General features: G+C 41.3%; 1 protein-coding gene across 2 annotated transcripts in view; it reads left to right on the top strand.

Annotated features, from left to right (window-relative positions):
• The window catches only part of LOC123991436 (transient receptor potential cation channel subfamily A member 1-like), an 86745-nt gene that overhangs the window by 48830 nt on the left and 23536 nt on the right, over positions 1 to 14379 (top strand). For both annotated transcript variants that reach the window (XM_046293048.1, XM_046293047.1), the window contains 2 exons: positions 10536 to 10705; positions 13882 to 14046. In XM_046293048.1, the coding sequence (XP_046149004.1) occupies positions 10536 to 10705; positions 13882 to 14046 (335 nt within the window). The remainder of the gene's footprint in view (positions 1 to 10535; positions 10706 to 13881; positions 14047 to 14379) is intronic.

The raw sequence follows: 14379 nt of genomic DNA, 5'->3' as shown, positions 1-14379 counted from the left end.
TAAGGTTGGCTCTGCAGAGAATAGGTGTTGAAATGCATCAAGGTTAGGAACCAGGGTTAAGGTTGGCTCTGCAGAGAATAGGTGTTGAAATGCATCAAGGTTAGGAACCAGGGTTAAGGTTGGCTCTGCAGAGAATAAGTGTTGAAATGCATTAAGGTTAGGAACGAGGGTTAAGGTTGGCGCTGCAGAGAATAAGTGTTGAAATGCATCAAGGTTAGGAACCAGGGTTACGGTTGGCTCTGCAGAGAATAGGTGTTGAAATTCATTAAGGTTAGGGTTAGGAACGAGGGTTAAGGTTGGCGCTGCAGAGAATAAGTGTTGAAATGCATTAAGGTTAGGAACGAGGGTTAAGGTTGGCGCTGCAGAGAATAAGTGTTGAAATGCATTAAGGTTAGGAACGAGGGTTAAGGTTGGCGCTGCAGAGAATAAGTGTTGAAATGCATTAAGGTTAGGAACGAGGGTTAAGGTTGGCTCTGCAGAGAATAGGTGTTGAAATGCATTAAGGTTAGGGTTAGGAACGAGGGTTAAGGTTGGCTCTGCAGAGAATAAGTGTTGAAATGCATTAAGGTTAGGAACGAGGGTTAAGGTTGGCGCTGCAGAGAATAGGTGTTGAAATGCATTAAGGTTAGGGTTAGGAACGAGGGTTAAGGTTGGCTCTGCAGAGAATAGGTGTTGAAATGCATTAAGGTTAGGAACGAGGGTTAAGGTTGGCGCTGCAGAGAATAGGTGTTGAAATTCATTAAGGTTAGGAACGAGGGTTAAGGTTGGCGCTGCAGAGAATAGGTGTTGAAATTCATTAAGGTTAGGAACGAGGGTTAAGGTTGGCGCTGCAGAGAATAAGTGTTGAAATTCATTAAGGTTAGGAACGAGGGTTAAGGTTGGCGCTGCAGAGAATAAGTGTTGAAATTCATTAAGGTTAGGAACGAGGGTTAAGGTTGGCTCTGCAGAGAATAGGTGTTGAAATGCATCAAGGTTAGGAACGAGGCAGAGAATAGCTGCCACCTTACGGACATTTGACCAACTCTGCTGTTTTATGTGTTCCAAGGTATTTATTTATTTTTGCCTTGTTTTTCACTACCTTGACATTTTGGCAATAGGCCCCATCAAGTGTTTTAGATTTATTGATTCAGAAATATAATGTCAATACAAACTTTTGAGACACTTATATGATTGATCCTAACCCTAACCCTAACCCTATCTTATATGATTGATAATAATTAGGTTTGTCCTATTTCACAGCTGTACAAGTGTGAATGTGATGTTTTTTTTTTTTTACATATCTCACTCCCCCTGAGACTCACTCGAGCTCAAGGCCAGCGATCTGCCATTATTGACGGCGACCCTAGAGCTATTAGGGTTAAGTGCCATGGCACAGGCAGATTTTTCACCTATTCGGCTAGAGACCTTGCGGATTCTGGCCCAACGCTCCAAGTCTACCTACCGCCATAAAGGCAAAAAAATATATTTTTAAACACACGTTGAAATTCTTTGTCTCTTGTTGTGAAAAGCACTGCAATCCATAATGAAGAAGACATTCAACACCAGATTGTGGTTCCCCCAGGTTTTGAGAATTACTGTACTAGTGTTTTGGGGGCACAGACATCAATGAAACAAACTATATGCATATTTGGGACTACTGCCCACATCTGTTTTTCAACAGGACAAAAACCCCAATCACACAGAATTGCCATGTCTGGCTCTCGCGTTATGCCACAGGTGAAAGCAATTCCTAATGTCTCAGAGGGTCACCCCAGTGATCCCACGGTCATTAGTGGAACTAGGTCCCCATCTACTGACCTTCATATGTATTGCACCTCAGGGAAGTACAATGCATTCGGAAAGTATTCAGATCACAATGCTACTCTGTGCATCACAGAGCGGTTTTAATCTCCATTTATTGACATTGCTGTGACCAACTTCTACAACAAACTCCGCATACAGTGTCTTCAGAAAGTGTTCATACCACTTGACTTTTTCCACATTTTGTTACGTTACAGCCTTATTTTAAAATGGATTAAATAGTTGGTTTTTCCTCATAAATCTACACACAATACCCCATAATGGCATCACAATACCCCATAATGGCATCACAATACCCCATAATGACATCACAATACTCCATAATGGCATCACAATACCCCATAGTGACATCACAATACCCCATAATGGCATCACAATACCCCATAATGACAAAGCAAAAACTGTATTTTTTAGTAACAAATGTTTTAAAATATCACATTTACATCAGTATTCAGACCCTTTACTCAGTACCCAGTAACCTTCCTGGGCATGACACCTCCCTGACCAAGGCCCTTCTCTCATGACTGCTCACTTTCACCAGGTGGCCAGTGCATGAAAGAGTCTTGGTTGTTCTAAACTTCTACCATGTTCTTGAATGGCCCAGCCAGAATCCGGACTTGATCCCGATCAAACATCTATGAAGAGATGAAAATAGCTGTGCAGCGATGTTCCCCGTCCAGCCTGACAGAGCTTAAGAGGATCTTAAGAAAATAATGTGAGAAACTCCCCAAATACAGGTGTGCCAAGCTTGTAGTGTCATACCCAAGAAGACTTGAGGCTGTAATCGCTGCCAGAGGTGCTTCAACAAAGTACTGAGTAAAGGGTCTGACCACTTATGTAAATGTGATATTTCCATCTCTTTTATTTATACATTTGCAGAAATGTCAAACACCTGTTTTTGCTTTGTCATTATGGGATAGTGTGTGTAGATTGATGAGGAAAACAAATATTTTAATCCATTTTAGAACAAGGCTGTAATGTAACAAAATGTGGAAAAAGTCAAGTGGTCTGAATACATTTCAAAAGCCGAAAATCCTTAATTTCCTACATTTATACTTTTTGTCATTCTTTCACTGAATGAACCCCCTTTAACCATCTCATTCAGCTCAGCGGAAGTGGTTGTTATGTTATGGCCCTGTGCTATTGTTTTATTGTAGTGGCAGTGCGTTGAGGGGGGGTTCTGTGCTGTGAAATTATAGCACACTAGGATACATTGTATCCTGTCATGATATAGACCTATCATGATGTAGCCTATCATGACATAGACCTATCATGACATAGACCTATCATTACATAGACCTATCATGACATAGACCTATCATGACATAGACCTATCATTACATAGACCTATCATGATGTATGTAGCCTATCATGATGTAGCCTATCATTACATAGACCTATCATGATGTATGTAGCCTATCATGATGTAGCCTATCATTACATAGACCTATCATGATGTATGTAGCCTATCATGATGTAGCCTATCATGACATAGACCTATCATGGCGTAGCCTGTCATGATGTAGCCTGTCTTAACATAAAATAAACCCTGTATCACCAAATGTGTATATTTATCAATAAATCAATACTAACGGCTTTATTGTAGACTATGTTTCTCTCTCTTCTCTATCGTATCAACAGAATAAATAGATGACGACTTTACCGGAAAACAGTACGATTATTAAATGACTTGTATGTTACCATTATCAACACAGTAAAGAGTAAATGTTTTCAAATAAACCAAATATCACACAGTACATCTTTTCCAAATTATACCACAATTATAAAGTAGGCTAACGATACATTCACCATGAATTTAATCCAGTTCATCATCATAAGAAAACTGTCCTTCAAGCCTCGCTGCTCTTCAAAGTCACGTCTCACGTTTGTTTCGTGGTGAACCATATACTTTCCATATTTCTTCATAACAAACAAACGTCGTGGAAGTCTTGAACCACTGAGGCTTTTCCGGAATGAAACTAACATTAACACATTTACTTTCTGTTATGTCGATTTCAAAACAACTTGGAACTCGGGAAAAAACATACTTTTCTCAAATGTACCTTTCAGATTTTATTCATGTAAATATAAACTATGCACGAGTGCATCAATCGACTGAATTAACTTTTTTGAACATAATATTTCCGCCATAATTTCATATGACAAAAAAAACAGCTTCTGGACATCAGAACGGGGACCTCGATTTGGATGAAGATTTCTACTTCAACGAGTCGGCAGCTGTGGATGTACTATTCATTACAGACCAGGCCCTAATCCCCACGACTCAAAAGAGGAAGAGACGGTGCAAGAGAGGCAATCGAGCTCCCTGACGTGACTAGTCTGCGACTAAATCAACCGACTCTACACTCCATTCTAACAAACGTACAATCACAAAGTTTGAGCCTATCCCATCAATGGGATCTGAAGAACTGTAATATCCTCTCTGAGTCGTTGCTGAACAAGGACATGGAGAATATACATCTAGCTGGTTTTTCTATTCATCGTCAAGAACGAAGGGCAGGTGTAGGTTAAGGTTAAGGTTCAGGTTCAGGTTAAAGTTAAGGGTAAGGTTAAGGGGGAGGTATGTGTCTGTTTTTATTTAAACTTTTATTTAACCTTTATATATTAACTAGGCAAGTCAGTTAAGAACAAATTCTTATTTTCAATGGCGGCCTAGGAGTAACTGCTTTGTTCAGGGGCAGAACCACAGCTTTTTGCCTTGTCAGCTCGGGGATTGGTAACAACAGCTGGTGAGCGATCTCTAATGTTAAGGAATTCTCAAGGTTTTGCTAGCTTGAGTTAGATTACCTCATGATGGTGGCTCTAAGAAAACACTCACCGAGCTGTATCAGGTCATAAGCAAACAAGAAAATGTGCTCCTAGTGACTAATTTTAATGCAGGGAAACTGGAATCACCATCAGCAATTTTACCAGCATGTCACCTGTGCATCCAGAGGGGAATAAACTCTTGATCACCTTTACTCCACACACAGAAATGCATAAAAAGCTCTCCCTCGCCCTCCATTTGGCCAATCTAACCATAAATCTATCCTCCCGATTCCTGCTTACAAGCAAAAACTCAAAACAGGAAGTACAAGTGGTCCGATGAACTACAGGATTGTTTCGAAGGCACCGGAATTCATCCGATAACATTGTGGAGTTTACCACATCAGTTACTGGCTTTACTGTACGTACATATCACAACCAGAAGCCATGGATCACAGGCAACATCCATACTGAGCTAAAGGGCTAGAGCTGCCTCTTTCAAGGAGCAGGACACTACTCCAGACTCTTGTAAGAAATCCTGCTACGACCTCCGATGAGCCATCAAACTGTCAAAACGTCAACGTCAGGACTAAGATCAAATACTGCTACAAAGGCTCTGACACTCTTCGGATGTGGCAGGGCTAGCAAACTATCACAAATTACAAAGGGAATTCCAGCTGTGAGCTGCCCCGGCAAGCAGCACTCAACCATGCATGAGAGCACCAGCTGTTCCGAACGACTGTGTGATCTCACACTCCGTAGCCAATCTGAGTAAGACCTTTAAACAGGTTAACATTCACAAGGCCTCAGGGCTAGACGTTTTATCAGGACGCATACTCAGAGAATGCACTGACCAGCTGGCCTCTCCCTGAGCCAGTCTGTAATATTATACTCAGAGCATGCTCTAACCAACTGGCAAGTGTCTTCACTGACATTTTCAAACTCTCCCTGACCCAGTTTGTAATATCTACATGTTTCAAGCAGACCACCATAGTCCCTGTGTCAAAGAACGCCAACATAACCAACATATCTAAATGACTCACATCTGTTTCCATGAAATGCTTCGAAATGCTGGTCATGGCTCACATCAACACCATTATCCCAGACACCCTGGACCCACTCCTATTCATACAGCTCCAACAGATCCACAGATGAAGCAATCTCTATTTCTGTACACTCCACACTGACTTCTCTCCCATCTGGGCAAGAGGAACACCTACGTGTGAATGCTGTTTATTGACTATAGCTCAACGTTCAACGCCATAGTGCCTTCCAAGCTCATCACAAAACTCAGGACCCTGGGACTGAACACCTCCCTCTGCAACTGGATCCTGGACTTCCTAACCGGCCGCCGGAGGTAGTGAGGGTTGGCAACAATACGTCCCCCACGCTGACCCTCAACATTGGCGCCCCTCAGGGGTGTGTGTTTAGTCCCCTCCTTTACTCCCTGTTCACCTACAACTGCTTGGCCGCACATTACTCCAACACCATCATTAAGTTTGCTGACGACAAAACATGGTTGGACTCATCTCCGATGACGATGAGACAGCCTATAGGGAGGTGAGTGACCTAACCGTGTGGTGCCTGGACAACAACCTCTCCCTCAACATCGGCAAGACAAAAGAGCTGATTGTGGACTACAGGATACTGAGGGCCGAGCACGCATCCATACACATGGACTGGGATGCAGTAGAGCGGGTCGAGACTTTCAAATTCCTTGGTGTCCACATCACTAACGATTTATCATGGATCTCACACACACCAACACTGTCATAAAGAAGGAATGATAACACCTCTTCCTTCCAGGAGTCTTAAACGATTTGGCATGGGCCAGGACCCTGAATAGTTTCTATCCCGAGACATGAATGTTGAACAAGACTGCTAAATAGTTGGTCAAATAGTTCAACAATAGCTACCCAGACTATCCGCATTGACCCTTTTTCGCACTAACTCCTTTGACTCATCACATACCCTGCTGTTACCTGCTTATTATGTATCCTGTTGCCTAGTCACTTTATGCCTAACTATATTGTACATAGTTACCTTAATTACCTCGTGCACTGCTCATTGACTCGGTACTGGTACTCGGTACTGGTAACCCGTCTACATAGCCAAGTTATCGCTAGTCATTGTTTATTTATTCCTCTTGTTAATATCTTTCTATTAGTTTTCTATTTTTACTTCTCTCTGTATTGTTGGTGAAGGTCCGTAATTGAACCATTTCACTCTTAGTCTACACCTGTTGTTTACCAAGCATTTCACTGTTAGTCTACACCTGTTGTTTACCAAGCATTTCACTGTTAGTCTACACCTGTTGTTTACCAAGCATTTCACTGTTAGTCTACACCTGTTAGTCTACACCTGTTGTTTACCAAGCATTTCACTGTTAGTCTACACCTGTTGTTTACCAAGCATTACACCTGTTAGTCTACACCTGTTGTTTACCAAGCATTTCACTGTTAGTCTACACCTGTTAGTCTACACACCTGTTAGTCTACACCTGTTTGTCTACACCTGTTGTTTACCAAGCATTTCCCTGTTAGTCTACACCTGTTGTTTACCAAGCATTTCACTGTTAGTCTACACCTGTTGTTTACCAAGCATTTCCCTGTTAGTCTACACCTGTTGTTTACCAAGCATTTCACTGTTAGTCTACACCTGTTGTTTACCAAGCATTTAACTGTTAGTCTACACCTGTTAGTCTACACCTCTTGTTTACCAAACATTTCACTGTTAGTCTACACCTGTTAGTCTACACCTGTTGTTTACCAAGCATTTCACTGTTAGTCTACACCTGTTGTTTACCAAGCATTTCACTGTTAGTCTACACCTGTTAGTCTACACCTGTTGTTTACCAAGCATTTCACTGTTAGTCTACACCTGCTGTTTACCAAGCATTTCACTGTTAGTCTACACCTGTTAGTCTACACCTGTTAGTCTACACCTGTTGTTTACCAAGCATTTCACTGTTAGTCTACACCTGCTGTTTACCAAGCATTTCACTGTTAGTCTACACCTGCTGTTTACCAAGCATTTCACTGTTAGTCTACACCTGTTGTTTACCAAGCATTACACCTGTTAGTCTACACCTGTTGTTTACCAAGCATTTCACTGTTAGTCTACACCTGTTGTTTACCAAGCATTTCACTGTTAGTCTACACCTGTTGTTTACCAAGCATTTCACTGTTAGTCTACACCTGTTAGTCTACACCTGTTGTTTACCAAGCATTTCACTGTTAGTCTACACCTGTTGTTTACCAAGCATTACACCTGTTAGTCTACACCTGTTAGTCTACACCTGTTGTTTACCAAGCATTTCACTGTTAGTCTACACCTGTTAGTCTACACCTGTTAGTCTACACCTGTTTGTCTACACCTGTTGTTTACCAAGCATTTCCCTGTTAGTCTACACCTGTTGTTTACCAAGCATTTCACTGTTAGTCTACACCTGTTGTTTACCAAGCATTTCCCTGTTAGTCTACACCTGTTGTTTACCAAGCATTTCACTGTTAGTCTACACCTGTTGTTTACCAAGCATTTAACTGTTAGTCTACACCTGTTAGTCTACACCTCTTGTTTACCAAACATTTCACTGTTAGTCTACACCTGTTAGTCTACACCTGTTGTTTACCAAGCATTTCACTGTTAGTCTACACCTGTTGTTTACCAAGCATTTCACTGTTAGTCTACACCTGTTAGTCTACACCTGTTGTTTACCAAGCATTTCACTGTTAGTCTACACCTGCTGTTTACCAAGCATTTCACTGTTAGTCTACACCTGTTAGTTTCTACACCTGTTAGTCTACACCTGTTGTTTACCAAGCATTTCACTGTTAGTCTACACCTGTGTTTACCAAGCATTTCACTGTTAGTCTACACCTGCTGTTTACCAAGCATTTCACTGTTAGTCTACACCTGTTTCACTGTTAGTCTACACCTGTTGTTTACCAAGCATTTCACTGTTAGTCTACACCTGTTGTTTACCAAGCATTTCACTGTTAGTCTACACCTGTTGTTTACCAAGCATTTCACTGTTAGTCTACACCTGTTGTTTACCAACCTGTTGCATTTCACTGTTAGTCTACACCTGTTGTTTACCAAGCATTTCACTGTTAGTCTACACCTGTTGTTTACCAAGCATTTCACTGTTAGTCTACACCTGTTGTTTACCAAGCATTTCACTGTTAGTCTACACCTGTTGTTTACCAAGCATTTCACTGTTAGTCTACACCTGTTGTTTACCAAGAATTTCACTGTTAGTCTACACCTGTTGTTTACCAAGCATTTCACTGTTAGTCTACACCTGTTGTTTACCAAGCATTTCACTGTTAGTCTACACCTGTTAGTCTACATCTGTTGTTTACCAAGCATTACACCTGTTAGTCTACACCTGTTGTTTACAAAGCAAGTCACGGATAACATTTAATTTAATTTCGACACTGCATAATTTCACTGAGGTCATGGTAAGGGTTGGGAAGGAAGGTTACGTAAAAGCGACTCGTTTTTCGAAGTTAGGCAAAGGCATCAACATTAAAGGTGGCGTATCCCTTTCTGCCATTCATTTTCTTCCAGATAACACTCTCTACCTCTACAAACCCTTATGAGTCTGTTCCTAGAGTCCAGTAGTGTGGATCCTAAATGGCACACTAGTCCCTTTATAGTGCACTACTTTAGACCCGATCTGGTAAAAATAAGTGCACTATAAAGGGAATAGGGTTCCATTTGGCTGTAGGCCCTGGTTAAAAGTAGTGCACTATAAAGGGAATAGGGTGCCATTTGGCTATAGGCCATGGTTAAAAGAAGTGCACTATAAAGGGAATAGGGTGCCATTTGGCTATAGGCCATGGTTAAAAGTAGTGCACTATAAAGGGAATAGGGTGCTGTTTGGGAGGAGCACCAAGGCTGGCTGTTGAACTTTATTACCATCGCTCTGTGTCAAATTATAGTTTATTTAAACCATTTAAAGCTTTGCCAAGCATCTCAGTGATCTGCTGTAACCTCTAAAACGGTGAAGCACAGATAATAGACTTCAGAGGACCCTTTGGAGGGCAGCATCTGTCTATTCAATTCAATTCAAGGGGCTTTATTGGCATGGGAAACATGTGTTAACATTGCCAAAGCAAGTGAGGTAGACAACATACAAAGTGAATATATAAAGTGAAAAACAACAAAAATGAATAGTAAACATTACACATACAGAAGTTTCAAAACAGTAAAGACATTACAAATGTCATATTATATATATATATATATATATATATATATATATATATATATATATATATATATGTATATATATATATATATACAATGTACAAATAGTTAAAGGACACAAGATAAAATAAATAAGCATAAACTGTATGGGTTGTAAATTTAAAAATAAAAAAAAATAAAATAAATAAGCAAAATGGTGTTTGTTCTTCACTGGTTGCCCTTTTCTTGTGGCAACAGGTCACAAATCTTGCTGCTGTGATGGCACACTGTGGAATTTCACCCAGTAGATATGGGAGTTTTTCAAAATTGGATTTGTTTTCGAATTCTTTGTGGATCTGTGTGATCTGGGGGAAATATGTATCTCTAATATGGTCATACATTGGGCAGGAGGTTAGGAAGTGCAGCTCAGTTTCCACCTCATTTTGTGGGCAGTGAGCACATAGCCTGTCTTCTCTTGAGAGCCATGTCTGCCTACGGCGGCCTTTCTCAATAGCAAGGCTATGCTCACTGAGTCTGTACATAGTCAAATGTATGTGTCTATCTGCTCTTGGGAAGTCAGGGATCAAGTGTTTATGTGTGTGTGTGTGTGTGTGTGTGTGTGTGTGTGTGTGTGTGTGTGTGTGTGTGTGTGTGTGTGTGTGTGTGTGTGTGTGTGTGTGTGTGTGTGTGTGTGTGTGTGTGTGTGTGTGTGTGTGTGTGTGTGTGTGTGTGTGTGTGTGTGTGTGTGTGTGTGTGTGTCCTGCCTCCTTTAACAGCACAGCAGTGTGAAGGATCTGTTGAGTAACGAGGACAACGAGGGCTGTACTCCTCTCCACTACGCCTGCAGACTGGGCATCCACGAATCTGTCAAGAACATCCTGGTTCTACAGGTCTCTCTGGACCGCAAGTCCAAGGACAAGAAGTCTGCCCTGCACTTCGCTGCCCAGTGAGTGGTGTTATTAATAGGGTAACATGCTAGGCTAATCTTCACTGCCCAATCAGTGGTGCTTTTAATAGGGTAACATGCTAGGCTAATCTTCACTGCCCAGTCAGTGGTGTTTTTAATAGGGTAACATGCTAGGCTAATCTTCACTGCCCAGTCAGTGGTGTTTTTAATAGGGTAACATGCTAGGCTAATCTTCACTGCCCAATCAGTGGTGTTTTTAATAGGGTAACATGCTAGGCTAATCTTCACTGCCCAATCAGTGGTGTTTTTCATAGGGTAACATGCTAGGCTAATCTTCACTGCCCAGTCAGTGGTGTTATTAATAGGGTAACATGCTAGGCTAATCTTCACTGCCCAGTCAGTGGTGTTTTTAATAGGGTAACATGCTAGGCTAATCTTCACTGCCCAATCAGTGGTGTTTTTAATAGGGTAACATGCTAGGCTAATCTTCACTGCCCAATCAGTGGTGTTTTTAATAGGGTAACATGCTAGGCTAATCTTCACTGCCCAATCAGTGGTGTTTTTAATAGGGTAACATGCTAGGCTAATCTTCACTGCCCAATCAGTGGTGTTTTTAATAAGGTAACATGCTAGGCTAATCAATATTTAGCTGATGCGCTTATCTGCTTCTCCACAGCAACTGGTTTCAGCCAAACATGCCTTTAATAGCCACTGTTATTTACAAAGAAATGTCTGCGCAGGGAGTCTATTAAACTTTTGGTACACTATCCAAATCTATCATTTCAGATTGTCTTTAGTGGCTAATATTTGCCTAATCTCCTATCAAATTGATCTAAAAGAAGAAGAGATCGTAAATCCCACTACAGGCTTCCACTCTATCGCTCTAATCTATTCTGTGTTTCCAGATCAGCATAGGTGAAGGGTACAAGGAGAGCAGGCCACTATGGATCACGGATAACCATAGAGCTTTGTAGCTTTGTATGTTCCTGATAGGGTGAAATGAGGGGACATTAGCCAATAGTCATTGTTATGACATTAGCCAATAGTCATTGTTATGTAATGGGTGGTTCCTGATAGGGTGAAATGAGGGGACATTAGCCAATAGTCATTGTTATGACATTAGCCAATAGTCATTGTTATGTAATGGGTGGTTCCTGATAGGGTGAAATGAGGGGACATTAGCCAATAGTCATTGTTATGTAATGAGTGGTTCCTGATAGGGTGAAATGAGGGGTCATTAGCCAATAGTCATTGTTATGTAATGGGTGGTTCCTGATAGGGTGAAATGGGGGGACATTAGCCAATAGTCATTGTTATGTAATGGGTGGTTCCTGATAGGGTGAAATGAGGGGACATTAGCCAATAGTCATTGTTTGATGATGTATTGTGTGTTTGGTAAGTGCAACATGTGCCATTCCGTGATACCTTAGCCTCAAGCCCTAAAGAGCATCACTTATACAGAACGATAGACCACAGGGTCAAATGGTCTTCATCCTCCAATCTAACCGTTTCCTATAGGTGACATTGTAGGTATAGTAACATACCTGTTGTTGAAGTTGGTGCTGTAGCTATATTAACAGGTATAACAGGTATATTTATCTGGCATTGTAGGTATAGTAACATATTGTACCTGTTTTTGAAGTTGGTGTAGTAGCTATGTTAACAGGTATAACAGGTATATTTACCTGGTATTGTAGGTATAGTAACAAACATGTTGGTACAGAAGGCCTTTCATCCCTCTCCCTTCTCATCCTTGTTCTTCTCATCTTCCTCCATCCATTCCTCTTCCTCCTTTACCTCTTCCCCTCCTTCAGCTTCTTCTCTTCCTCCTCCTGTTACTCCCTTCCTCTTCCTCCTCTCTCTACTCCAACAGGTATGGTCATATACAGATGTAAGATCTTACTATGATCACTCTGCAGGAAATGTAAAACTTGAAGTGTATTTGCAGTTAAAAAAGGCATCTGAAGTTTGTAATTTCCACATCAAAATTTCAGACTTGATTTTTCCTTATAAAAAAATATATCAACACCTATATAAATGACCATTAATTACACCTCCCTAATATTGAGTTGCACGCCCTTTTGCCCCCAGAACAGCCTCAATTCATCAGGGCATGGAATCTACAAGGTGTCAAAAGCATTCCACAAGGATGCTGGCCCATGTTGACTCCAATGCTTCTCACAGTTGACAAGGTACAAATCTGTCGTTCTGCCCCTGAACAGGCAGTTAACCCACTGTTCCTAGGCCATCATTGAAAATAAGAATTTGTTAACTGAATTGCCTAGTTAAATAAAGTTAAAAAAATAAAAAAATAAAAAAAGTTGGCTGGATGTCCTTTGGGTGGAGCACCATTCTTAATACACACAGGAAACTGTTGAGTGAAAAACCCAGCAGTGTTGCACCTACTAGCATACCCGGTTGGTCATACCGGAGTCAAGCGCAGAGAGCAGAGGATAATGGGGGAAATCGGACTTTATTTGCGACATCCTAAACAACAGGCGATAATCAAAAGTGTCCAACCCAAAACTGGGCACAAACAGTCAGTGACCCCAGCACGCAACAAACCTCGACTAACAGAAAACAACTAACCCACAAACCCAGGTGGTTTAAAAGGCTGCCTAAGTATGATTCTCAATCAGAGACAACGATAGACAGCTGCCTCTGATTGAGAACCACACCCGGCCAAACAAAGAAATAGAAAACATAGAAATAAAGAAACTAGAATGCCCACCCTAGTCACACCCTGGCCTAACCAAAATAGAGAATAAAAGCCTCTCTATGGCCAGGGCGTGACACACTTAAATATTTTGTCTTGCCCATTCACTCTCTGAATGGCACACATACACAATGCATGTCTCAATTGTCTCTAAGCCTAAAAAAATATATTTCACCTGTCTTCTCCCCTTCAATTTACACTGATTGTAGTGGATTTAACAAGAGACATCAAAAATGGATCGTAGCTTTCACCTGGATTCACCTGCTCAGTCCATGACATGGAATGAGCAGCTGTTCCTAATTCTTTGTCTACTCGGTGAATAATCCACATAATAATTCACATTTCCTGATGCTGCAGGATTATTTTCTTGCTTGAGCAAACTGTCTCAAATGAAGATCCTACATCTGTGGTATTAACACCAGGTATTACAGGTATTACAGGTATTACAGGTATTACAGGTATTACAGGTATTACATTTAACCCTACACACTCTCATCAGGTATGGTCGTGTCAACACCTGCCAGCGTCTACTGGAGACCATCACAGACTCCCGTCTGCTGAACGAGGGGGACGAGAGAGGCCTGACCCCCCTACACCTGGCCTCTGGAGGGGGACACACCAAGGTGGTGGAGCTGCTGCTTCGTAAAGGAGCCCTGTTTCACTGGTATTAACGCATCATCTGTACATTACTAGGTCTACTGTTCATAGTTATGAAGACAGTTGCTCTGTTTTTTTGGCACTGATTATGCCTCTAATGGTTTGTGCAACAGATCCTCACTTCAATGTTAGGATTAGGGTCAACAACATTTCTGTAAAATGTCCCAAAAGTTCCTGCTATACCAGAAATCCCAGCTGGAATATCACCAGAAGCAGGAATAAGCAGGAAATCTGGGAATTCTTCAACCAGGATTTTTTGGAAACCTGTGAATTTTGGGAAAGTTAGCACCCCATAGAAATAGAAGGAGTAGAACTAATGTGTCCCCCATTCGTGTCAATG

This window comes from Oncorhynchus gorbuscha, linkage group LG12 (genome assembly GCF_021184085.1).
Source record: "Oncorhynchus gorbuscha isolate QuinsamMale2020 ecotype Even-year linkage group LG12, OgorEven_v1.0, whole genome shotgun sequence".
Lineage (NCBI taxonomy): Eukaryota > Metazoa > Chordata > Actinopteri > Salmoniformes > Salmonidae > Oncorhynchus > Oncorhynchus gorbuscha.
This window is presented reverse-complemented; position numbering and strand designations above follow the sequence as displayed.